This window comes from Rhinatrema bivittatum, chromosome 6, assembly GCF_901001135.1.
Source record: "Rhinatrema bivittatum chromosome 6, aRhiBiv1.1, whole genome shotgun sequence".
NCBI classification, from domain to species: domain Eukaryota; kingdom Metazoa; phylum Chordata; class Amphibia; order Gymnophiona; family Rhinatrematidae; genus Rhinatrema; species Rhinatrema bivittatum.
In genome coordinates, this window is record NC_042620.1 from 163237900 (window position 1) to 163264362 (window position 26463).

The 26463-nt window shown below is 40.4% G+C and overlaps 1 protein-coding gene across 1 annotated transcript in view; it reads left to right on the forward strand.

Moving 5' to 3' along the window:
* Nucleotides 1-26463, forward strand: part of ABCA12 (ATP binding cassette subfamily A member 12) — a 615834-nt gene that overhangs the window by 402437 nt on the left and 186934 nt on the right. The window contains exons 31-36 of the mRNA XM_029607914.1: nucleotides 2972-3129; nucleotides 8580-8816; nucleotides 13173-13314; nucleotides 14660-14912; nucleotides 17260-17343; nucleotides 23161-23254. Of these exons, the coding sequence (XP_029463774.1) occupies nucleotides 2972-3129; nucleotides 8580-8816; nucleotides 13173-13314; nucleotides 14660-14912; nucleotides 17260-17343; nucleotides 23161-23254 (968 nt within the window). The remainder of the gene's footprint in view (nucleotides 1-2971; nucleotides 3130-8579; nucleotides 8817-13172; nucleotides 13315-14659; nucleotides 14913-17259; nucleotides 17344-23160; nucleotides 23255-26463) is intronic.

A 26463-nucleotide genomic window follows, 5' to 3' on the forward strand; every position in this document is an offset into this window, starting at 1 on the left:
TTACAAACCATCTCGTCAATTACGTTCAATGGATAAATGCATTCTCGAAGTGCCTACAATAAAAACAGTAAACTGGATCTTACCCATAAATGTGCTTTCTCAGTTGCTGGACCGGTTTTTTGGAACTCTTTACCTGAAAGCATCCATCTCATACCCAATGTCAAAGAATTTAAAAAAGCTTTAAAAACATATTTTTGCACCATTGCTTACAATATTATTTAGATTTACGGTAGTTTTTTTTGGGTTTTTTTTTAATTCTTTATTTATACATTATTTAAACATTACATCGCAAAAGATAAGTTTACATCAAAACATCAGCAAACTTAAATTTCATTTAAACAGTTATAAAGAAATAGAAGAGTCATAGAATACACAAATATGGAACAAAAATGTATATAGCACTCAAGACAATAATAGGAGAGATATTTGCAGCCTATTTCATTTTTCACCTGATTGGTTAGGTAAATAAACATGTAGAACAAATTGAAGATATTACAAATAATATAGCATCTGTTCAGAAGGTGCAGACCACAATGATTCAGTTTTAAGAAGGAGATTAGAAAATATGGAGAATAAAATGTGTTACTTGAACTTGAGAGTTCTTAATTTCTCTAATGTTAAGCTAATTTTTCTGCAGGAACAATTTAAAAAATATCTTAAAGATGTTTTATTATTGCCTTCAGATAAGTTGCCATTATTCTCAAAAATTTATTTTGCTCCATTGATAAAAAATGGAGTGAGATAAAGAAAGGTCATCCTAATGTTAATTTGGATTTAGATCTGACGGCTTATTTAGAGACTCCCTCAGAGGAACAGCTAGAACAACGAGGTACCTTATTAGTGTCATTTAATTTCTCGTCAGATAGAGACTTGGTTCTAAGGACATTTTTGAAGAACTGAAATAAAATGTTTCTTGGGCAAAAACTTCAGATATATCCTGATATTGTGAAAGATACACAGATTCGCAGGAAAGTTTTTGTTGCATTGAGTCAGGAAGCTAGAAAGATGGGGGCACAGGTTAATATCAGATACCCGTGCAAATGTTTAATGCAACATGAAGGGAAAAGGTATATCTATTATGATCCTGAACAAATGAAAATCTATTTAGAAAGTGTAAAGAAAAGACCAGCAGTACCTTAGATATAGGTTTAGCTTTTCTTTTTCCAACTATCATTAGAATACCTTTAATTTTAAGGCTGATCTTATATACCCTATTTAATGTTTTTAACTATTAATTTGCTTGTTTTATTGTTTCTCTGCTTTTACTTACATTTTGTTTTATTTTGAATTTTATGTGTGTCTTTGCATTGAACACCGCATAGATCAATTAATCAATTGTATAAGTGGTATTTTAAAAAATAAATAAAAATCTCTTTAATGAGTCTGCTTTCAAAATACCTCCCCTGGTCAAAGTGTATCCAAGCTGGGAGACCATAGCTCACAAAGAATTTATCCCTTAATAGTCAGGCAACAGTCTCTGCTTTCTGGTCCTTGGTGGGGTATGCCTAAACATACCTGGTGAAATGGTCTGTCACAACCAAAATGTTCTCTTTACGCTGGGAATCCATTTCTAAAGTCAAAAAGTCTATACACATCAAGTCCATAGGGCCTTGACTAAAAATGTTTACCATCTCTGCTACTCTATGCTGTAGGGTCTTTCTTTGTCTCCCTTGGGAGGTGGGTTTCACCAGTTATTTACTTGACCAATGTATTACACACTCTTGAAAATATCAGTTTTGTAACCTAGCCAAATTTATACATGCTATATATATTACATTATATATATAATGTAATAGGATCAGAAAGGGCAATCTTTGTCAGATCAATTTACCCAGGTAAATGGGCCTAAAAATTGCCCTCTCAACTTTAAGATTTTCTTTGACTGAACATATATTTCTAATAAAATTCAGTTTCCATCAATGGCGAGGACAGATTAATTCTCTTTGAAAGACAGAAGGTTTACTGTGCGGAACATTATCCTTTGTCTGAGCCTCCAATATTCAAACTAAGCAGCCCTGGATTTGTCAATAAGTACCCATTATGCCTGTGCCTAGTATAGCAAACATTTAGGGGCAGAAGGCTGGCTAAGATTTGCTGCCTTCCAGCTCTGCTGAATCTCACTCAGTAGAGAACATCCCTTTGCTACCCTGTAACAGACTGGGATGTGAAAGCACCAAAGGTGCTTAGGGGCGACAAAATACTAAATCCATCCCTGATAATAAGCTATATCCCATGATACTTTGACACTCTGCCAGAGAAGTTTGCCCAGGCCTGAAATGTGTTTTTTCTTGGGAACCAAATTTGCTGATCTCAAAAGCTATTGCCTCCCATTTGTGTGTCTAATAGTACCCTGAGCCTATCTCTCGGTTAGAGTTTTTACTATTAGTACATCTTTGGGCTAGCCTAGTCTGCAATAGGTCATAAAACACTGTGGTTCTGGAGGCAAGCTATTTGATTCAGAGAAAGATATAACACCATGACTCAAGAAATGAGAGTGGGAATGGACATCCTTGGTGCTATTCTATTCCAATATATCTGCTGACACCACATCATGGATGCTGATTGAGGGTCAAAGGCTGAGCAGCCATTTTAGCATGCTCAGGGGAAAGGGTGCCAGGCCATGTGACAGAGGCAGATTGTGCTTTCAGCCTTGATATAGTGTTGCATCTCAAGATCTGAAACAATGGAAAGATAAAAGTCATCGGTTAGGAGTAGGGTGAATGATTAAGGGGAATATGAATGATCTGGCACTGTCTATGTAATGTCTTGATGAAAAGTGGTAATTGTAATATCTAGTTATTCATTTTGGACATCTGTAAGTGAATTCCCCTTCTCCTTTTATTACACTAGGAGCATTATGTTTGGAAGGAATATAGGATTACAATATAGTACATGTCATTATTGCATGCATTGTCATTTTTATTTCTACAATTACTTTTAATAAATTGCAATATTCATATATATTTTTCAGGCAAAACCATTATTCTGTCAACTCATCATTTGGATGAAGCAGAGGTTTTGAGTGATAGAATTGCATTCCTGGAGCAAGGAGGACTCAAGTGCTGTGGGTCTCCTCTCTATCTCAAAGAAAAGTTTGGAGATGGATATCACCTCACTCTCACTAAAAAGGTCAGTATTCATATTTGCTTAATTTGTACCATTTATTTATTTATTTATTTATTTATTTATTTAGGATTTTTTAGGATTTTTTTTTTTTTGTAGCACCATCTCTAGAGTACATGAAATGTTGAGTAGATCTGTCCCAATATTATGATGGGCAGTATCTCTAATTTATTTCATTTATTTAAAAATGTATATATTGCATAACCAGTGAAACTTACAATAGAAGCAGCTTATAGATTTAATATACATAATAAAATCCAACATAAAATCAATACCTACATGCAGATGTGAAGTGAACCCTATAGAAGCAGAGCAGGTAACACCATTTCTAGCTGGCAAGCCTAGTACGGCTTATATGATACAGGTGTATGCTAAGTATTTTCTCCCTTAAGTTCTCCCTTAAGTTCTATGTCAACATGTTATTATGTTATAATGTATTCCGCCCCTGAGGCGACAGTTCAGTTCCATGTAAACCGGTGTGATATGTATTGTATACAGGAACATCGGTATAAAAAAATAAAAATAAATAAATACATACATAAATATTTTAATAAATAAATAAATACATAAATAAGGATGGACTTTGATGAGCCTCCCCTCCCCTCCATGATCCTGGTCCCTCTCCCATGTTCCCAGCTAGTGCTGGATCAAACAATATCTTACCGGGAACATAGTCACTCAGTTCAAAAGCTTCCAACTTTATTTTTTCTGGGTTCTTCCAGCTGGAAACCTATGTACAGATTGGAAGAGGACAGGTATTCATGGCTGAATAATCAGGGTTCACAGGATATACAGTCAGATTAAAACACACAGTAACATAATACTGTGTGTCCTAGATTAGCATGCCAGTCTTCCAGTATTCAATTGAACAGAGCACAGAGCTTCAGTGCCCTCCATACAAGTTCTCTTCTCCAGCAACCTCCCATAACCTTATAAATCATTTTAACAGAATGTAGATACTTTTGTGTCTCAAAGTTTCCCACGTCACGCCCCCACTTTTCTCATACAACTGTCCTATCAAACAGGGACAGGAGAATCTCTTCCTTTTAAACATCAATTCACATTGGGAATTGGGACATTGGGTTTACTCCTGGGACCTTTCTCTTTATATCTCATTCTATAACTTATACCTCCATGGACCTCTTACACTCCTCATTGGTCTTGCTGACTCCATCCTTCAAGCAATGTGCAGAACTCCCCAGTCTCCTCCACTTGCTGGAACTCTTTGGAGCCCTCCTCATCTTGGATAATTCCCTATTCCTTCTCACCCAGGCCTTTCCCTCTAGTGGAAGAATCACCTTGGGCACTACTTTTCTCCATCTTAGGGAGAAGAAATCCTTCCTTTCATGCCATGAGTCTGACCTTTTCCCTTAAGAGGAAAAGCCTCTGCAGGGCCTTCTCCATACTGGAGAGGATCCCAGGCACCACCAGCCCATGGACTGGCTTTTCAAGGCTCATTACATCCTGGAGTTCCCTCTCACTCCCAGCTCCAACCTAGAAAGGGCAAACTCCCACCAAATGAACTAGAATATACACTTTCCTGGGACAAATCTCCCAACAAAAAAGAAAATATCATATTGATGCACCCCTCCCCCCCCCCCCCACACACACACACACACAAACCAAATGCCTTCCAGTGGACAGTGGACAGTATTATTTGAAACATTTTACATAAAACTGAACAAAGAGCATCCTAGAGTATCTCCCACCCAGAATATTTGTGCTACTAAACTAGAAAGGAACACAAAATGTATGGGTGATCCCCCTACAGTGATCCCCATTACTTTTTAGTATTTTATGTAGTGCTCTATGAAGGAGAAATTAAAGCTATCATAGTTGCAATATATTATCATAAACATAACATAAATGATTCTAAAAATAATAGAGCATACAAGAAGAACAAGAAAGACATAAAAATAATCATCATTGTATAATTTAAAACTACATTTTGTGATATGCGCACATTTGAAGTACCAGTTTAGGATAGATTTAGCAAGCAATGATCTGCTGTATATTGTAATATATTAGGGTCAAAATAATATAAGGTCTATCTAGCCCAGCATCCTGTCTCGAACAGTGAGCAATCCAAGTCGCAAGAACCTGGAAGATCCCAAAAAGTAGTTCTATTTCTTTTTGCTCGCTCCCTTATATAACAATTATTTTTTACAGTTTACCTTGCTAATAATGTTTTATGAAATTTTTCTCTAGGAACTTGTCCAAATCTTTTTTAAAACCCGCTATGTGTTGCATTAATTGACCCTTAGACTGAGGAGGAGATGACGCTACCTGTAGGGAGGACCCCACATGTCTCCACCATTGGTAGGCAAGGCTGGAGACAGGCAGAGACCCCGCTGGAGCTTCACAACTACCAGCCCACATTCCCCTTAGGTTGAGCCCTTGGGTGCCGGGGCTGGCTGGACTTACATACGGTTTCTGATGATGATGGAGTTCCAGGAGAAGGATAGGTGCTGGAGAATAGGCGTAGTACCAAGTCAGGCATCAGAGCATGAGGACAGACTCTAGACGAGGATGGAGGTAGGTTACATAGCTCATGGTCGAGTTCCAGGCAGGGGTCAAGGCAGGTAGCGTATCACGTGGTTGGGTTCCAGGCAGGGGTTGAGGCAGGCAGTGCATCTCCATAGTCAGTGTCCAGTCCAGGGTCAGAGCAGAGGAGATCCAAGAAAGTGAGGAAGGAGATGAGGAACTCAGTAGCAAACCGTAGCTCACAAGGAGACCTCTTGCCAAGGCAAAGACTGAAAGCAGAGTCCAGTCTTATATAGGTCTGAAAGACTGACATCATCAGGAAGGGCCGACAGCAATTTTCCACTGCAGGCTCTTTAACTAGCCGAAGGAGGTGTGCGAGCACGCCTAGGGAGCAATCCTGTGCCCAAGGAAGTCGGCGGCATCCCAGCTATGGAGGAGACAGGAACAAATTAGCTGGCGGCTCGGAGCCACTCGAAAAGGGGAAATTGTGGCGGTAGCGGCTCCTTGCCGCTGCCAGGGAGCCCAGGCTTGCTTCCGCCATGGGAGTAAGTGAAGTCGGTTGTGGGGCTCTATGGCCAATAAGCTTAACAGTATCCCCCTCCTCTAAGCCCCCCTCCTAAGGGTTTTGGTTTTCCAGGATGAGAAGCAAGGAGTTGCTTAATTAGGTTTTTATTCAAAATGTTGGAGGCCGGCTCCCAAGTGTTCTCCTCAGGGACGTATCCCTCCCAAGCGAGGAGGTACTCCCGCCTATGGCCACATCTCCTTACATCCAGATCTTCCCATACTTGATACATGGTATTGGACTCCAAAGCAATTTCCTGTGGCAGGGGTGACCTTTGAGAGAGCCATGAGAGTACCAGCTGTTTGAGTAGAGAGACGTGGAAGACGTTATGAATTCCTAATGAACTAGTTAAGCGTAGCCAATAGGTTACTGGCCCCATTTGTTTGATAATGGGAAATGGACCAATGTATCTGTGTGTTAGGTGCATAGAATGTAGTCTCAAACGGATGTGGCATGTACTGAGCCACACTTTGTCTCCAGGTGTAAATTGAGGTGCTGATCTCCGATGAGCATCCATTGATCTCTTGGACTGAGTGGCTGCCTTTTGTAATAACCCAGAAGTGGGAATCCAAAGCTTCTGAAGTTCCATAGCTGTTAATATAGCTGATGGAGATGGAACGTTAAGAGGAATTAGCTGTTTCCCGTACATAATCTGAAAGAGTGAAGAACCCATAGAGGTGCAGAAATAGGAGTTATGCGAGAAATCTGCCCAGGGCAAGGGATTGACCTAGTTATCTTGCTGGTCATTGGTGTATGACCGGAGAAAGATCTTTAAGGAACGGTTGATTCGTTCAGCCTGACCTTTGGCCTGCAGATGATAACAGTCGTAAAGTCCAGTGTTATATTGAACTTTTACATAAAGAATGCCAATAGTGGGCTGTGAACTGAGAGCCTCTGTCGGCGACCACATGCTGAGGCAACCCATGAAGATGGAACACATGCTGAGAGAAGAGTTAGGTGAGCTCGGGAGCTGTAGAAAGACCTGATAATGGGACAAAAAGGATCATTTTAGAGAGGCGGTCGATCAACACCCAAATAACAGTGTTGCCATTAGAAAGAAGGAGGTCCACCACAAAATTAGTGGACAAGTGGGTCCAGGGTTCCCTGAGGGCTGACAATGGCTCTAACAGCCCCCAGGGTCATCTTGCCAACATTTTCTGCTGTGGGCAGGTGGGACAAGAGTCCACATAGGCTCGGACATTGCATCGCATTTGGGGCCATCAGTAGTAGTGTTGAAGGAGAGCGAGAGTCTGAACCCGATCAGGGTGACTTTCCACATGGGAATCGTGGGACCATTCCAAAACTTTTTCACGGAGCCTGCGGGGAATGACTGTCTTCCCTGGAGGAACAGTCTGGGAGATGGACAAAAGGATTCGTGCTGGATCTATGATGTGCTATGGTTGTTCGGGAAGATCCTCCGGCAGAAACGAGCATGATATGGCATCAGCCCGAGCATTCTTGTTTGCTGGACGGTACCTCAAGTCAAAATTGAAGCGGGTGAAGAATAGAGACGAGCAGGCCTGTCAGGCATTCAAACATTGAACGTGTTGCAGGTATTTGAGATTTTTATGATCAGTGTAGATTGTGAACTGATGTTGTGTGCCCTCCAGCCACTGGCATCATTCCTCGAGGGTTAGTTTGATAGTAAGGAGTTCTCTGTCGCCTAACCCGTAGTTGCGTTCAGCAGCAGAGAACTTCTGGGTAAAAAAGAACACGGATGCAGGGTGCCCTTAGGAGAGTACTGACTCAACACGGCCCCAACTCCTCCTCTCTAGGATGAAGGGTGATTAGGGTCTGGATGGTGAAAGCGGGGCTCCTATAGAAATGCTTCCTTCAGGTCCTGAAAAGCTACCATGGCCTTGGGGGTTAGGAGTGAGCATTTGTTCCCTACGAATTGGTAATCCGCAACGTAAATGGCCATATTCATTGTATTCTTGGGGAAGCGAAACGTATCATGATTCCCCATGAATACAACGAATCTTCGCTGAATTATTCGGCCATCTAAAGGAGCCAATTTAAACAAACCCCTCACCCTCCTGACCCCCCCCCCCAAAATGGCGCCGATAGCCTTTGACCTACTATGTCACAGGGGTTACCGGTGCCATTGGTCAGCCCCTGTCACATGGTAAGAGCAATGGATGGCCGGTGCCATCTTGTGCTCACTATGTCACAGGGGTCGACCGTTGGGAAAAATTCAATCATTTTTCAATTTTCCCGAACCATTCCAAATTAGGCAATTTCATTGACATTGCCAGTAATTCACAGTAATTGCCAGTAATTCACAATAATGGAAAAGAAGTCGCAGTATACACAAGCAAAGAAGCATTTTTGCATCCTTTGCTTGTAATGCTGCCTTGAGAGATGCAGGGGTTTCTTTTTAAATGATTGACCTACTTTTTCTCCTTTTCAGTACCGAAATCTAGAGTCAACAAACCTCTGTGACACTGAAGCAGTGACGGCTCTGATCCAGTCTCATATTCCAGAAGCCAGCCTCAAGGAGGATATTGGAGGAGAGTTAGTCTATTTGCTTCCCTCCTATAATGCTGGAGTTTCCAGATCCTACCTGTCTCTCCTCAGATCTCTTGACGCTGACATGAATGATCTCCAGATCGGATGCTATGGAATATCAGACACTACTATAGAAGAGGTATGAAGCCATTATTATGTTATTGATAATCACTTAGTAAGAGAAATAGAAAATGAAAGAGCACATTAGTGATTTGTTTAAGTTTTGATCTAGCTTAGGATAACTAGTTCATGGTTCTGTGTCAACAGAAATGAAAAAATACCAGGATTCGTTCCACTGATTTCTGGAATTTGCTATTGTATGCATGGAGAGGACAATTTTAAGTCATTTATGCAGGCAAATAGCGATTTACCTTGTAAATTGGCACTTTAAAAATTGGGTTCCCAAAATACAGTTAAAAGTATGCAAATTGTCGAAAACACTTGCACTTTGAGGGGTGGGGTGGTATTTTGGGTGGGATCAGAAAATAGCATATATAGACTATATTTCCAAGTTTACGCATATTGGGCCTGATATTCAAAAACATTAATGTGTTTAAAAATGGGATTTATACATATAAATGCACTTTACCTGTGTAAATGGGCTTCTGAAAATTGCTACACTATATGCTGCTGAATTGTCTGTAGGATTTACTCAATTAGGTGCACTTTACACGTTAATATAGCTTTTGAAAATTGGTACTATAGTATGCTACATTTATACACGTAATTCTTTTGAAAATTCACCTGAATATTTTGTGTAGAAAATATACCAACACAAAATGGAAGTACCAGGTACATTGCATCCCTGGCAAGTTTCATAGGGAAAGTACTTGCTTACTTTCTCTTTGAAACGCGGGGCAAAGTCTGAGGGTAAAACTCGAAAGCTTTGTTCCAAGATGGACTGTCTGAAAACTGACCTCTGTAATTTAAGTTTAAGCAATATAGAACTATTTGTGAATCTGATGATTTACAAATATTAAATAATCCTGGTTAATTCAATTTCACTGTAACTAATAATGTGGTGCTCATTGCAGATTTGTTTTCTTATATGGGCTACTGCTTGTCACAAGTAAAATACTTGGGCTGATTCAATCATTTTGCATGCTGTAGGCTCAGGCTGTAAAAAATTGTGATATGATGTTCCTCACTACATTTCTGCTGTTGTGTTATAAAATGACTCTGTGGGCAATATCAATTCATGCAAACATAGCAGATAGCAAAGATAATCTGAGCCACTAAATTTAGGTTCCCAGGTTAGGTTGCTATTTGCAGCCAAATTTAGGATCCTGAGTTTTCATCTGAAAATTAACATCAGTGTAGGGCTCTAAATGTTATGATCTAATTTTAGGCCTGCCGTTCATTTACCTAGATTTAAGCCCCTAGGTTAAGTACCTAGTTCTAAAAATCAGTGCTAAGCTCCTAACTTTGGGCCTCATTTTCAAAAGCATAAGAGCATAAGAACATAAGAACATGCCATACTGGGGCAGACCAAGGGTCCATCAAGCCCAGCATCCTGTTTCCAACAGTGGCCAATCCAGGCCATAAGAACCTGGCAAGAACTCAAAAACTAAGTCTGTTCCATGTTACTGTTTCTAGTAATAGCAGTGGCTATTTTCTAGGTCAACTTAATTAATAGCAGGTATTGGACTTCTCCTCCAAGAACTTATCCAATCATTTTTTAAACACAGCTACACTAATTGCCCTAACCACATCCTCTGGCAACAAATTCCAGAGTTTAATTGTGCATTGACTGAAAAAGAACTTTCTCCGATTTGTTTTAAATATGCCACATGCTAACTTCATGGAGTGCCCCCTAGTCTTTCTATTATCTGAAAGACTAAATAACTGATTCACATTTACCCGTTCTAGACCTCTCATGATTTTAAACACCTCTATCATATCCTCCGTCAGCCGTCTCTTCTCTAGGCTGAAAAGTCCTAACCTCTTTAGTCTTTCCTCATAGGGGAGTTGTTCCATTCCCCTTTATCATTTTGGTCGCCCTTCTCTGTACCTTCTCCATCGCAATTATATCTTTTTTGAGATACGGCGACCAGAATTTACTTAAAACTGGGTTTTACACATGTTTATGCACTAGAGATGTGAATCGGAACCGGAATCGGCCGTCCAGTGCTCCTATCATGTGACACTCTTTAATGATTTTTGACGATTTAAAAAATATCTTTACTTGTGTAAATGAGTTTTTATATATGCCATTGAATTGTCAATAGGTTTTTCCTGCGTTAAATGCTCGTAACACAGGTAAATGGCTTTTGAAAATTGCTACAATAATATGTTACATTTACATGCATAACTCCTTTGAAAATTCTCCTGTCTCCCTGCCCTAACTCTGACCCAGTAGCCATCCACTTTTTATGCTTCTAAACCTAGGAAATTAGGAACCATTCAAAAAAATGCTGAGCTCTTAAGTATAAGTGCTTAAATTAGGTCCCTGAGGGAATCATTTTCTAAGCCGCAGTATTTTTTCCCAGAATATGAAGATATAGTGGGGTGTACTAGGCTATAATACCCTATCATGTGACAGGGGCATAAGTTGAAATGCAGCTAAGTGCCATTTTAAGTTAGCATAGAGTCTGGAGTCTAGGTGGGACTTCAAACCCCACTAAGCCACCAGGAATACTAAGGTGTGACCAGGAAGGGTGAGGTTAAAGTGGGGGGGGGGGGGTGCCTATAGGAGGTATCAGAGGCCGGGAAGGCAAGTATTTCAAAGGGGTAGGTTTGAGAAGGAGAGCAGGGCCATCTTCACATGACTTTTAGTATTATTTTTAGACATTTTGTACCTTAGGGCTGCCACTAGAGATGGGTTGGGGAAAGGAACAAGGATCTCCAAAGACCTGTGGGGATTTTCACTCCTTGGAGGGGTTCATTCAGAAAGCTTGAGTCCCTTAAACTGACAGCCCCGGGAACCCTGGGATCTCTGTTAGCTAACTTTCATTTAAATAACAAGATTTGTGATTTTCCAGGTAAGCCACATAAATTTATTTACATGTGATTGCTTAGTAATGAGTTGGTTTGTAAGTGTTTGCAAAGCATTTGTATGCAAAGCAGCTCATTACCATACTCACATTGTTGAGGGTAAAATAACTAACAGTATTTAAAATATTCCACGTTATTGCTACTGCAAAGCGTTTTCCACATAGTAACCACCTAATGTGACTTGGTAAATGACATCCTAATTTTGGAACTTAGAATCCTAAGTTTTCAGCTGAAAATTAATGTAAATTTAGGGTCCTACAAGTTAGGTGCTGAATATAGGCCTGCTATTTATTTGCCTAGATATAGGATCCTGTCAGGCCGATTCAGAAAAATGTGCGAGAGAACTGGCGAACGCCCACTCTCCCGGCGCGCACACAGGCCACTCTTCTGGGCGTGCGATTCAAGAGGGTGGCCTATACAAATGAGGGCCCACGGTAAAAAGAGGCGCTAGGAATTCTAGCGTGTCCCTAGCGCCTCTTTTTTGATGGAAGTGGCGGCTGTCAGCGAGTTTGACAGCCGACACTCAATTTTGCCGGCGTCGGTTCTCAAACCCGTTGACAGCCACGGGTTCGGAAACCGGACGCCGGCAAAATTGAGCTTCCGGTTTTCAACCCGCAAGCCGCGAGCTGATTTAAAATTTTTTTTTTTACTATTTTAAACTTTTAGGACCTCCAACTTTTAGGACCTTACTGCTTTTCTGTGCACTTCCCTGGCACCGGCAGAAATTAACGCCTACCTTTGGGTAGGCGCAATTTCTGAAAGTAAAATGTGTGGCTTGGCTGCACATTTTACTTTCCATATAGCATGGGAATAACTAATAGGGCCATCAACATGCATTTGCATGTTGCAGGCGCTATTAGTTTTGGGGGGGTTGGATGTACGTTTTCGACGCGCTATTACCCCTTACTGAATAAGGGGTAGAGCTAGTGTGTCGAAAACATGCGTCCAAACTCGGGGAGCACACTGTATTGTATCAGCCCGTTAGTTAGGTGCCTTCTTCTGAAAATCAGTGCTAAGCTCCTAACATCAGTGCTAGGCTCCTAACATCCTGTCTCTGTAGCCACCCCCTTTAAACTCCTAAATTTAGGTGCCTAGTAAAATTAGGCATTTGTTCCTAGTAAATTTTCAAAAGAGTCTATTTAGAATCCTAAATCCCAAAGTTAAACACTTAAATCCTATTAAAAAAAAAAACATAAGAACATAAGAAAATGCCATACTGGGTCAGACCAAGGGTCCATCAAGCCCAGCATCCTGTTTCCAACAGTGGCCAATCCAGGCCATAAGAACCTGGCAAGTACCCAAAAACTAAGTCTATTCCATGTTACAGTTGCTAGTAACTAATTGTAGACCTCACTGTAATTAATTGTAGACCAGGAACTAAGACTACACCCCTACTGCTCTGAGTACAGTAAGAAGCTACTAACTGAACCAAACTAGAAAGGATGAATGTTGGTCAGTCAATGAAAATAACTTTATTAAATTATGTTATTCCATCCTGAAGGTGTTTCTTAAACTCACTGAAGGCCTAGATAGAGAAGAAGATGATACTGATTGGTCCAGAAGAGCGATTCCGATACCTAATAATGACTTTATGGTCAGCGATGAGAATTCTGTGACCAGCTATGACTTTCCTGACAGAGATGGTACACATTTTTTTTCCCTTAGGCATTACCTTAAAGTGGGTTCTTCTTATGATCAAGTAGCATTTTTTTTGAGTTAACAAAGACTAGCACAAAATAACAAAATTGTTGATTGAGTGATCATTTCTCTCGGTGAAATAGATGTGTGGGTGCTGTGCAAGTCCATTTAGATGTTTGTGAATGAAATAAAATCCCCTGGTGACATATCTTAAAATAAAGAAACCACTTGAAAATGAAAATTGAAAAAGGTTTTGAAAGTAACAGTCTTGTAATTTGTTTCAGAAATCACATTTTGTGCCCCTCTGTAAGGCCTCTTTCAATACACCTTCAAATACATTTTTGCTAGGCACCTATCCCAACTTTCTATCTCTTATGGGCATTTAAGGAAAAGAAAAGAGATGTGAAAAAATTAGGGAGTGAAAGGAGGTAATAAGAGCATACAAAATAAACAATAGGAGCCCACCCATCCCCATAGAGGGGTGGGGAGGCCACAGCCGGGGCTGTGCCCCAACTCCAGTTCAGGGAAAGAGGCTGGAGGCTTAAGGGGGGCGGATCAGTGACCACAAATATAAGTGCAGGCCGGACCACGCACCAGCCCTTTTCTTTAGGTGAATATTCAGCTGAACCTAACTGGCTAGGTTTTTGGCTGTCTATTATCCTAAATCTAGCTGGTCAAAATTTGAGCATCTAGATTTAGTGCTTCTGGGTTCCCCAGCTAAACTTAGCTGTTTAATACTGAAAATATGGCACTGACCAGCTAAATCCTATTTAAAAAAAAAAAAAGCACACACAACTACAACCTGGGGATCACTCCCTCCTACCTGCACCCATCTCAAAAGTGAACCCACCGATTTCAAAATGAAACCATCACCACCACCAGTGCCAATCCATTCACTTCCTCGCTCCCTACTTCCTTAAAAATAAAAAAAAAAGAAACAGTTGTGTCCCAGCCTGATGTCCATTCCTTTCTCCCTCCCTCCAAATACCTGATGGCAAAAATAAATATTGTCTTGGCCCAATGCACCATCTTCACTCGGACCAGGACAATCTTTTGTTCTCCCATTTGTGTAGTTGGAGGAAGGAAAAGAGGAAGTTGGCATCAGGCCAAATAATTTTTTTTCCATCAGGGGACTGGGCAGAAGAAGAAAGGAAGGGATACTGGCTAGGACACGCTTTACATCTTTTCTCTTTAAAAGCAGGGTGTTAATATAATAACTTTTTAGATTATTAGATTAAGGATTGAAACTATATAATTGCTCATTATTTTTTTTTTATCTCCTCAACCAAATAAAAAATGTAAATTTCACAAAATCCTACTGCTTAACATATTTTTCTTTTTCTTGAACAGATCTGGCTCTCACTAGGACAAAAAAATTGGGCGGTTTGACATTGATGCTGAAGAAATTTAAAGCCATATTTATTAAGAGATTTCACAATTCTCGCCGGAACTGGAAGGGCTACATAGCTCAGATCGTTCTCCCAGTGCTCTTCGTGATAGCATCCATGGGAATTGGGTCATTTAAACAGGGAGCTCAGAATTATCCAGCACTCAGGCTTTCACCCTCTCTGTATGGCTCTTCAGACCAATCAGTCGTCTTTGAGTAAGTAATATAAACAGGCAAATAAAAATACATCATCAAGACAGGCTTGGTCAGGAGTCTTCTCATGGCCCGGCTGGAAACAGCATTTTCACTCTGTAAACTGTCTGACTTGTTGAACAAAATCATACTTCTTCAGAGTTAGCCACAGATGTAGTGAGTTAGTCCAATGGAAAGCTGTCATCTACGGGTTGTTTGTTGACCCATATTTCTACATGTTCTACTCCTAAGGGAATTCTGCACAAAAAATTTTAAAATTCTGCGCATAAAAAATATAAATTCTGTGCACAAAAACTTAAAATTCTGCAAAATTCAGCAAACTTTATATTGGTCAAAATAACACAAAGGGTTATGCGCATAGGTTACACGCGTAACCCCCGCAAACCCACCCCAAACCCCCCCTGCACGCGCCGAGCCTATCTTGCAGAGGCTGCCGGCAAGCGCAAAGCCCCAGGACGTGCGTAAGTCCCGGGACTTTCCTGGGGGGGGTGTCGGGGGTGTGTTGGGGGCGTGTCGTGGCCGGCGCATCATTGGGGGCTGTTCTAGATGCATAAATGCCACCTCTACCACATAAGTCAGGGAATTTTAAAAGGGGCACATGTCCACACCATTGCCAGTTTCACCAGTTCATTCACCAGTTTGCCCAGTTATGAGCTAGGTCTTCCAACCCCCCTGGTTTAATAGCCTGTACTCCCCCCAGTTACACCAGACCCTTTAAACCTCTCCAAAACAGCTGGTTTTGTTTTCTGACTTATACCTCCTCCATAGCAGAAGTAACTGTATGTGGCAGGGGACCTGGCGCATGCCCAGGCCTGTAGGTAGATACGTACACATCTGTTGCCCATGCCCCGGTCAGACCACGCCTATGCCCCACTCCTTTTTGAAACTCAATGAGATGTACGTGCAGCCCAAGATGCGTGTGCATCTCTGAGTTATGAAAGTAGGGTGGGCACATGTAAGCCCAATTTGCGTGTGCAGCTCCTAATTGATATGGACACCAGTTTTTAAAATTCATCTTTAAGGCTTCTCTCCTTTTCTGTGTCTATGGGAAAAATATTTAGGAAATCAGGCTCTTAGGCCTAGATTTTCTAACCTACCGCGACATCGTGAATCACACGGTACGGGAGGCGGGCCTGCGATAGCTGGCAGCGATCGCACCTCCGCGGTGCGATCGCTGCCGCTTTCGCACCCAATAGCGCCATTGTAAAAGGTGGTGCTATTGGGCGCGAAATTGGAAGCGAAAAGGCTCCTTACCTTTTCGCCGTCCACGCTGTCTTCACGGCGTCCGCCCCAACTCCTCCTCTTCCGGGGCAGATGCCGCCCCGAATCTGCCCCTTTTTAGCTATCACATGCGAAAAGGGACTTTAAAAAATGACCCCCTTAGATTGTAAACTTTCTGTATCCAGGGAACTATCTACTGTATCTCAGCGTAACTAACCTTAAGCTTCCAATGAAGAGGCATGAGCTAAATCTAAATAATTAAATATACTCCACTCGGAATTCAGTAATTTCAAACTGGAACAGTAAAATTATTCATATTTCAACATTCAATGTAAAGTGTACTTAAATTTAGAATGGTGGAAATAATGGACACACATCCAGGGTATTTATTAAGGAAGGACGTGAAAATCATGTGTTTGCTTACATTCTTTTCACACTTTTGAACATGACCCTTTTGAAAATGATCTCAGACTCAACTGGTTGAGGTAATTTTCAATAGAAAACATTCCAGGTCCATGACTGGCCTTCACACCAAATTGTATCTAGATTGATCCACCTAGAGGGAAGATAATGTGTCTTCAGATAGACCTGGCACATGGTAGTAAAGACTGCAAATTCTTTACCACCATGTGCTGAAAAGCACTAAAGAGGTAGAGCAAACACAATCAGAAGTAAATTGTAAAGATTTAATATCTGCATAACTGTAGCATTTTATTATATAGAATTACAAATATGGACATTTCAGGTAAAAGTACTTGTGAATATATTTAGAGATGACCAACATGATTTATTATTCGTCCATATGTCCCTGAAGTTTAGGGTAATTCCATGGTAAACTTAATTTCATAATATAGGAGTCCATCAAAATGATAGTGAATGTTATATCGCCAGACACATAACTGCAATTATTTTCTGTTTTTCACTGTTTTCTGTACTTACTTTCTTGCCTGAGTCAGTTAAATATGGGACCCTGTCTCTACATTATAATATTACAGAATGGCTTTTTCTGAACATTAGTTATTTGTGCAGTATAGATGTTTTTATGTGACATGTACTATATATATTTTAATAGATAAATGATGTTTTGGCAGTCATTTAACATTTTCTTCTATTTAAAATTAAATTTTAGGAACTACAGTAACCTCACTAATGACCTAGTCTCTGCAATGCTTTCTTTTCCTGGAATAGACAACATGTGCTTGGACAACAGCCTGTAAGTGATTGTATTTTTATAACCTAACAAATGAAATAAGAAAATAATCTCAAATAATCAATCTGTGTTATAACAAGTGAACAAAACAAATGCATCTATAGTTAGATGAGATGCACACATTCATTTGAATACTTCCTTTTTTTCTTAATCCCATCATGCAAATGCATTAATAGAACTGAACCCTTAACGAAAATTTGGGGCTCCATTCATCCCCAGTATTTTGGGCCTCCGCTTGATGAATAAACACTTTTCTCATGCCCTCTGCATCACCCTAATGTGTCATTTAATCATCTTCTGATTGCCTCTACCCACAAATATAATTTATGCCTGCTCAGAGAAGGAGCAACTTTTTGAGTCTCCCTTTTTGCATGTAACTCTCATTACTTAATCCTACGAGGAACAAATGTTAGCTTTGTCATGGGCTGCTGTGCCACCTTGTTTCCGTTTACTCTCTCATATTGAATTGGAATGGAACAAGAAAAAGTGTCAGAACAAGATTTTAAGGGGTTCCATTTCGCAGCCCCTTGCCACTTTTAAAGAGAGAGAACATCAACCTCTGCCGCATATCAGAGCATTTTGTCATTTCAAAGCAGTTTGCAGAAACTTGCTTCTATACATACATGCCAGGACACTCACAAACCACACATATCCCTCCCAATCATACATCTCTCAGGCTCACACTTATGCTCTAACACGCATCTAATTGCCTACAATTATATAACATCAATAATGCTCACATTTCATTAAAGTTAAACAAAAAGAAAAGATAAAAGACATCAAAGTTATAATTTATTTTTTCTATATTGTAAAAATTACTAATTTGACATTGTTTTATCTGCTTCCTTCTGTGGGCAGGAGTTGAGATTGGGTCTCTGGAGCCTCAATTGGTAGAAAGGGTGACCATCTTGCCTCCCATACCAAACAGCCTGTATTAAATGAATTCTGGGGATGCTCTGTGTGAAGTCCTGCAAAAAAGGTGGTGCAGAGTTGAAGCCCTTGTGTGAAAGCTAAGGCTCCAGTGCCCCTAGCCTTACTGTTCTGTTTTAAGGATGTGGTATGATATGAGGACATAAAGCACTGCAGGGAATGACTAGAGAAGAAGTGGACAACCTTTCACACACAAAGGGCCTCATTTTCCAAGCCGCTCGCACGCGATAAGGGACCTTTCGCACACGAAAAGTCCCTTATCGCGTGCGATACCAGGATGGGGGCAGAGTCGAGGCGGAGTCGGCCCCGGAAGAGGAGGAGTCGGGGCGTCACCGGGGCTGACTCTGCGCCGACACCACGGACAGCGAAAAGGTAGGTGCCTTTTCGCTGCCTATTTCGCTCTCAATAGCTACACCTCCTATGGTGTATTATTGCTAGGTTCTCTCTCTCTCTCTCTCTCTCTCTCTCTCTCTCAAGCCCAGGGAATGGCCAAAATGCAATTTACAAAATGTATTGTGAATTGCATTTCAGGCATATCGCACAGCTTAATGCCAGGAAAAAAAGGTGTAATTATTTCCAGCGTTAAAACCGTGTGATAGCATGTGTTATGCTATCGCATGGTGTGATATTGCCCCTCATTTTAATTAATCCTGCCCAAACCCCTCCCTAATTCCACCCCTTTCAAAAATTTGCATTTGCACCGTGCAATAAGACTATTATCCCATGCGTTAATGCATTATCATGTGTGTTAATGCCATAACACATTTTGATGAATGACCCTATATGTGATTTAAAGTGCACTAAATTCCAATAAATGTACACTAAGTTGAAATAGTGCACACTAAAAAGTAGTGAAATAAACTAATGAAAATGATTTTAAAAAACAATTTTTCCTTGCATATCCTTATTAATTTGTGGGAAAGATATGACAGACCATAATTGCCTTCCATCCTTATGCTATTAAGTATTTTATAGAAAAAGAATATATTTCAATAGCACACTAAGGTGCTGAGTAAAGGGTTTTTCCCCCATTCTGTGTGTATATGAAAAAAGAACTCAATGAATTCAGCACTGAATATATTTTTCTGAGTTAAACTCAATATTCTTTACATTGTTTTTAAAAGATAAATAAGGAGCCAGATAGTTCTGTGGATCAGTGCCTTAACAGTTTGTAACTCTGGAGAGCTGGGTTTAAATCCTACTTTTATCCCAAATGAGATGAGTCATGGTCTCTCTACAGTTTCTTGTAGACCATATGTGATTTTTTTTTTTTTTATCACTAACCATACAGCTTCATGCAAATGGTCAAGAGAGGTTCTGGACTGGAAACAACTTGGCAGACTGTGTAGCCAACTGGGCTATTTATTACTGTGTTACTATGACTATGTAAGTAGGGATTTTGCACATCAGTGTTGAAGTGCATTGCTGTTTAAGAACATAAGAACATGCCATACTGGGTCAGACCAAGGGTCCAAGCCCAGCATCCTGTTTCCAACAGTGGCCAATCCAAGCCATAAGAACCTGGCAAGTACCCAAAAACTAAGTCTATCTAAGGAAGAATTGGACATCTCTGGAAGCCATCTCTTGACTTGCTCATAAAATTTCTGTGTGGCAGATCTGAATCTCTTTTTGTGGTAAAGTTTTAATCTCATGGTAACATATAGGAAGATAATAGGATAAAGGTTTAAAATAACAGAGAATTTATTCATCTAAAAATCTATTTTAATCTTTGAATCTCCATTGGAGTTGAGGAATCATCATGCTAACTATGTTTAATGTAACTTTACCTTCTACTTAGTTGTTAATTGGTTTCCCCTGTTCTAATGTAAACCAGTATGATAAGACCTTGTCTTGAGTATCAGTACAGTAAGATAATTTAAATAAATAAATAAATAAAATAAATATGTTAAATTTGGTAGAGCCAGGAGGCGTGTATAGGATATAAAGATATAGAAACCAATCAGTAGTACTGTAATTTTATTATATCTCTGGTACATAAATAATGTACAAATTTAGAATCTAGGGTAAATCAGTTCTATACAGAAATGTCTTCCTCTGCAGGGCTGGCTTTTGGGACGTGTGACCTGTGCAGTCGCACAGGGCACCATGCATTAAAAAACACCACTATTCCCTCCTAACTGGTTGATTTTAAAAGCCCTAAGCATGCTAAAGTCTGAAGTTATGTGTGTGTTGGAGACATGGACCCTTGAACTGGCTCGAGAGTTGGAGATCCACTGAAGGGAGGCCTACAGCGGCACTCGTAGCCGGGAGGTGGAACTGGACCAGGAGACCTGACAGGACCTTCACCTATACCAGCCCTCATTCCCCACAGGTTGAGCCCTCGGGTGCTGGGGCCGGCAGCATTTAGGCAAAGGTCTCTTGGTGGAGGATGTCCGGTGGGCGGTCCAAGTCGAGGCTGGCAAAAAATTGAAGAGGCGGAGATGGTCCAGAGGTTGTAGTGGGCAGCGGAGGTGCGGTACAAGGAACCGGGCCAGAGGTCAGGGCAGACAGAAGACAAGCAGAAGCCGGAGAACACGCCAAGAGTCAGGACGGGCAGCAGACAGACGAATCCAGGAATCAGGCCGAAGTCAAAATCAAAGAAGCAACCGGAGGCAGGAGCAGGAGCGGAACCACGGAACGGGAACAAAGCAGGAACAAGCAGGATCATGAGGATAGAGGCAGGAACAAGCAGGAACACTGGAGCGGAATCAGGAACAAGCAGGAATGCTGGAATGGAGTGAGGAACAGCAACTAGCTACTCAAGAGAGTGGACCTGTTGCCAAGGCAAGGCAAGGAAGTCAGCAGGAGCCTTAAATTTATTTTATTTATTTATTTGTATGTACCGAAGTATTGGTGTCTGCCTTCACTCCGGTTTACAATTATAACAATGATTTACATTAAAACATTAGGGAAACAATTATAACAACGATTAATCGCAAAAGTTTGGGTAGTACAAGCACTTGGGCCCTGCAGGGCATGTCAAGAGTAGAGATGGTACACGTTAGTCTGATGCACCTAGAAAACTCTCAGAGGAAATATATGTTATGAGATTGAACTCATACACACTAAAGATTCATTATACACAGCCCCTGAGGCAGCCCCAATGTGGGGGCGAAACTCGGCCTAAATCAGGCTCACCTTACAAAGAATACGTCTCCATTAATAAAATTTCTAATCGGACATTCGTTGGCATCTAATCCACTTTGTTGCCCTCAGAACATAGGTGGGACATGACCAGAATGGGACTGCACCATGAATTCAGCACATGCCAGGGTCCCCTACCATGTAACTTTACTTCTGGATGACAGTGCGAGTCGTTTAACAAAGTAAATGATGCTAATCAGCGGAGTTTTAAGGCTCAGGGCAAATAGGGTAAACGGGAGGCAAATTAGGTAGGGGGTTTAGGAAGTCCTCTCTTTTACTGGAGTGAACTGGGATCAACCGGGAAAAAAACCTATTGCGTCACTGTGGGTACATACCAAAATTTCCCCCACTTACGTACCAAAATTCCCACCACTTGCGCACGCATGCGGGTCTTAAATTTTATTTCTAATTGTACACTGCTTACAGATTGATTAATTATTAAGGCATTATATGAAATCAAATAAATAATGAATTTATGTAGCTGAAGAAGAGCTGCTGCCGCCACCCCCTCTCAATATAACTCTTGTGGCTAAAGAGCTCCTGCTCCTGCCAACCTCTCTCCCTCTTGACATGCCCTGCAGGGCCCAAGAGCTTGTACTACCCAGCCTCCTGACTTGGCCTGGAGAAGCCCCAAAATAACTGTTGTGGCAAGCCCCCATACTTCCCATAGCCTCCTCCTCCTGTTGCCAGCTCTGCTCTCTTTTGCACAGTTCAAAAAGCCATCTGCAAACTGAACCATCCTGGAGAAAGAGGAGCCGGGAACCGGAAGAGGTCAGAAGTCCAGTCACCTGTTTTACTCTTCTGTGATAAGGCAATTGGGGAGGAGGGTTGGAAATTGAGGATGAGGCTGGATGATGGTAGAAGGTGAGGGATGCAGGGGGAAAGGGTCAGCTTTAGGGTGTACAACCCATCCACCCCTGGCCTCAGAAGGTGAGAGGGCACCATTCCGATTGCTCACACAGGGCACCATAATTGTTGAATCCAGCCCTGTTACTATGCCTAGCTACCAAATGATTAGGACGTTTCTCACTCAAAATCATCTGTTCCCCCTTTTGGCCAGACTTTTGGTCAGTAGTTGGTTGCTAATACTGCTGCTGTTATGATTGATGCTGCAGTATTCAATGTTGCTTTTTTTCAAACACCCATTAGTATCACCCTTTATTTCATAGACTGCACTGTCCAGTTAATAGTAGGGACCCTTTGATTCATCACTTGGCTAAGCTGATGCAGGAGCTGGAGAACTATCTTTTGCTTGACAATACACTGCCCTTGAGCTAGTCGTGTAGTTTGTTAGCCTGCTTGAGGGAGTATCTTTAAGAAGGTGATTTTAGATCTTCATGTTCTATAAGGTTCATGCCAAACATTTGTGAAGTAACAACTTAGTTGCTGGGAATAATTTCTTTGTCTTCTTTTGGAAAGTAGTTGTCTTCATGCTGCCATCCAGAAGTGTTTCTGCATGTTGACACAAAGCAGGAAAGAGACTGAAAACCCTTAACCTGACTGACTAGAACTGACTGATGCTAAGCTGATGCTCATGTCCACCCCAGCACTATCCTACATCTGATTAAATCTACTCTTATTTTAGATATTTATTTTGCTCAACTTGTTAACGCATGTGATTGCAGTTTTGAAAGATGACAGTTTTGTGAATAGCTCCTCAGTAGTAATTTAAGTTAATTCTCAATAGATTTGAATTGATTTCAAGATTTTAATATTTGCTTACATGTTTTATTTTTTAAATCCCAGATCATGTTTATCAAAAAATTATCTTGATAAATGGAGATTCTCTGGAAATCAAACAGCTGATTATGGTGCCTGTAACTGCTCAACTAAATCTCAGGTAGGATAAATAAAAATCAATGCTGCTTCCTAAATATATAGTAAATCTCGAAAAAGTTACATCTAAACCAGAATTCCATTTGCATATTAGCTCTTAAATTGGTTGAAAGCGGTAACAGTACTAGGTTTTAAAATACTCTTCATGTGCATGTCTGCAGTCTGTACACACATATCTTATGAGAGTGAGAGAGAGACTCTTTATAGGGCTCAGCCTGACACTCAATATATGGACCACTGTAAGGGGGCACTTTGATTTGATTTGAATTGAGCTTTCATGAGGCGGATTGGAGTTTAGGAGGTGTATTACACTTTGGGGTAGATTTTAAAAGAAGTGCGCGTGCCTCCATGTGCATGCACTTCCCGGCGTGCATACATGGACGACCTGATTTTATAACAAGTGTGCGCCGGTGCATGCATGTTATAAAATCCGTGGGCCGTGCACACAGGGGGGCCTGATCTTAGAAACATAAGCATGGCGACAAAATCAGGCCTCTCCCAGTTCCCTCCAATTAAGGAACGGACTGGGAGGGAACTTCCTCATCCCCCTCTTCCCTCTTCCCCTCTTCTCCCCACCCCCTAAACCCGTTGTCCTACCTTTATGTTTTTTATTTTGTTGCTTACTTCTCCATTGGAGCAGAAGCAACATGCTTGCGCCATCAGTCCCTTCCCCGGCACAGTGGTAAAATTGCCGCTGTACCCGGCCGTCTCCAGCCCTGCCCTTCCCCCTCCTCCCTGGCCCACCCCTCCCCACCCCCCGGACCGCCCCTTTTCTTTTGCCCGGCACTTCTGCGCATAACAGAATGAGGATGAAGCCCTCAGTAATTGACACTGATCAGAAGATAAGGGGATCATACAATAAAAATGTTAAATATTTCGTAAAGTATGGTTTCTCACATTGAAGGAAATGGTTAACAATGTAGAGGATTTCTTTTGGATTCCAAAATGATTTTAAAAAATCCTGGGAGGAATAATATCTTGAGTAGTTGTGCAAAGGATGACTTTAAAAGTTCAGGCAAAGCATAGTCAAACGTTACTACTAGTATCAGATGCTTTTTGATGAATGCAGAGTAAAAAAAAATCAATACTGTATCTAATTTTTAGTGGATAGATGTTGCTTCACTAAAACTAAAATTGGAATTGCCACCCTACTTAGCAGCTTCACTGGAAAAAAAAAATAAGGCATAGAGTATGAACTGTTTTCTTAGTCCTACAGACAGTCTCCAGGATTTAGGCACATAACTGTAGGTAATAGCAAGACGTGTGGAAAATGTTAAAATGAACTTCAGCTGACCACCTTATAGTGGTTGTATAAATGATCAAATTACTCCATTTTTCAATGTTTTTAATCCATTGCCTTTCAAAAGCAGAAAGTTCTCTTAGAAATAGTCAAAAATATGAATAGATAGATAAAACTATTCCTTTTGCATTCCAATAGTATATATTCAAGGGGCAATGTGTATTTGAAATTAAAAAACTATATATTTCACAGAGCCCTATCTTTCTAACATTTGTATTCTATCAAGACTATTTCAAGATATCTGAATTTTCCCCTCCCTCCTCTCTCGCCAGTATCTTGTTTTCATAGTTTAGATAGAGCAATTAGCAACCCTCAGAGAGATTCAGCCTGTATTCCATTTGCAGAGTCCTTTTAGTCCATCTAACTAGCTATTATTGAGACATTACTCAGATAAAAATTACAGCTGCCAGTAAGAACACAATATTTCCTATAAATCTTCACATTCTTTTATTCTTGGCTTTTTGCTGCAATTATGGTATCATTAATCAAACATTAATATCCAACTCAGGGGCTATACTATTTGCAGGTCTGTAATTTTGTCACTGTATGTGTCAGAGAAAAAGAAATGTTAGAGTAAAAATGTCAAGCCACTGAACTTTTATTTATTTATTAGCACAATTTATATTCCATGAATCCAACAAGTTCAGAGAGGATCACAGCTTAACATCCATAATAAAACATATATGATAAATGAGGATATCATAAAATAAAACATACCATAAAAACATGCAAGATATACAAAAGTAAAATTAACATAAACAGTAACTAAAAATACAGCAACTGATAAAAAATAAAATAAAATACAATAGAATGCATAAAGCACAGATAAAATCTGCCACTATACATTAAAGTCTCTATTCAGCAAACATTTGTCTAAATAACTCAGCCTTTACAAGCTTGCAAAACCATTAAAAAAGTTATTTTCCTGTCATAAACACAGAGGAAGGCAATTCCAAAGATCTGGAGCAACAATGGAAAAGGCTTTAGGCCTAGTCTTTTGATGCTGTAATTGATGTAAGAAGGGCACCTTAACATCGTCTGTGTAGCAGAACATGATTCAAGATACAGAGTATACATGGAAAGTCTGGAATTCATTGCCAAAGGACGTAGTTAAAGCAGTTAGTTCCTAGAAGTTCCTAGAAGAAAAATCCATAAACTGCTACTATGGTAATTAATAAACAATAGTAGCTTGTTATTTATTTAATGTCTGGGTACTTGCCAGGTACTTGTGACTTGGATTGGCCACTATTGGAAACATTATACTGGGCTTGATGGACCCTTGGTCTGAGCCAGAATGGCAACTTCTTATGTGCTTATGTTCTTATGAAAAGCTTCCCTGCTAAACAATAAGAATCTCTGTAAATAATTTTATGAACAAATATATTTATATTTTAAATTGTACTCAATTTATTTATTCAAAATATTTATTACTCACTCATCCACCATTCTGAGCAAGGTGCAATATTAACATCCATAATAAGATACAAAACATATAATCAAAACAATCATAAAACAAACCATTCAATGACAAAACTGAAAACCCTGCTAACCACTTTAGTTTTTTTCGGGACTTACATGCCACCGTAGCAGAAGTAAAGTTACACGGTACGGGACCCTGGTGCGCACTTGTGCATATAAATACTTATGTGCAGATTTCATTGTAAAATCTAGGAATGGCCATGCCCGATCCAAAACTCAGACCTTTTTTGCAAAATATTTTTTGTGCGCATACCAGAAGATACATGCGTACTCGCACGCTTTTTAAAATCTGCGCAGCATGTGCTGGTCTGACTTCTGCATTTTTCTCTCAGCTTTGGTGCACATAGGGCTTTTAAAATTCACCTTAAGGCTTATATGTTAAACCTAATGCAACTAAAACCTTACTTTAAGGACTAAGGAATATATTAATAAGT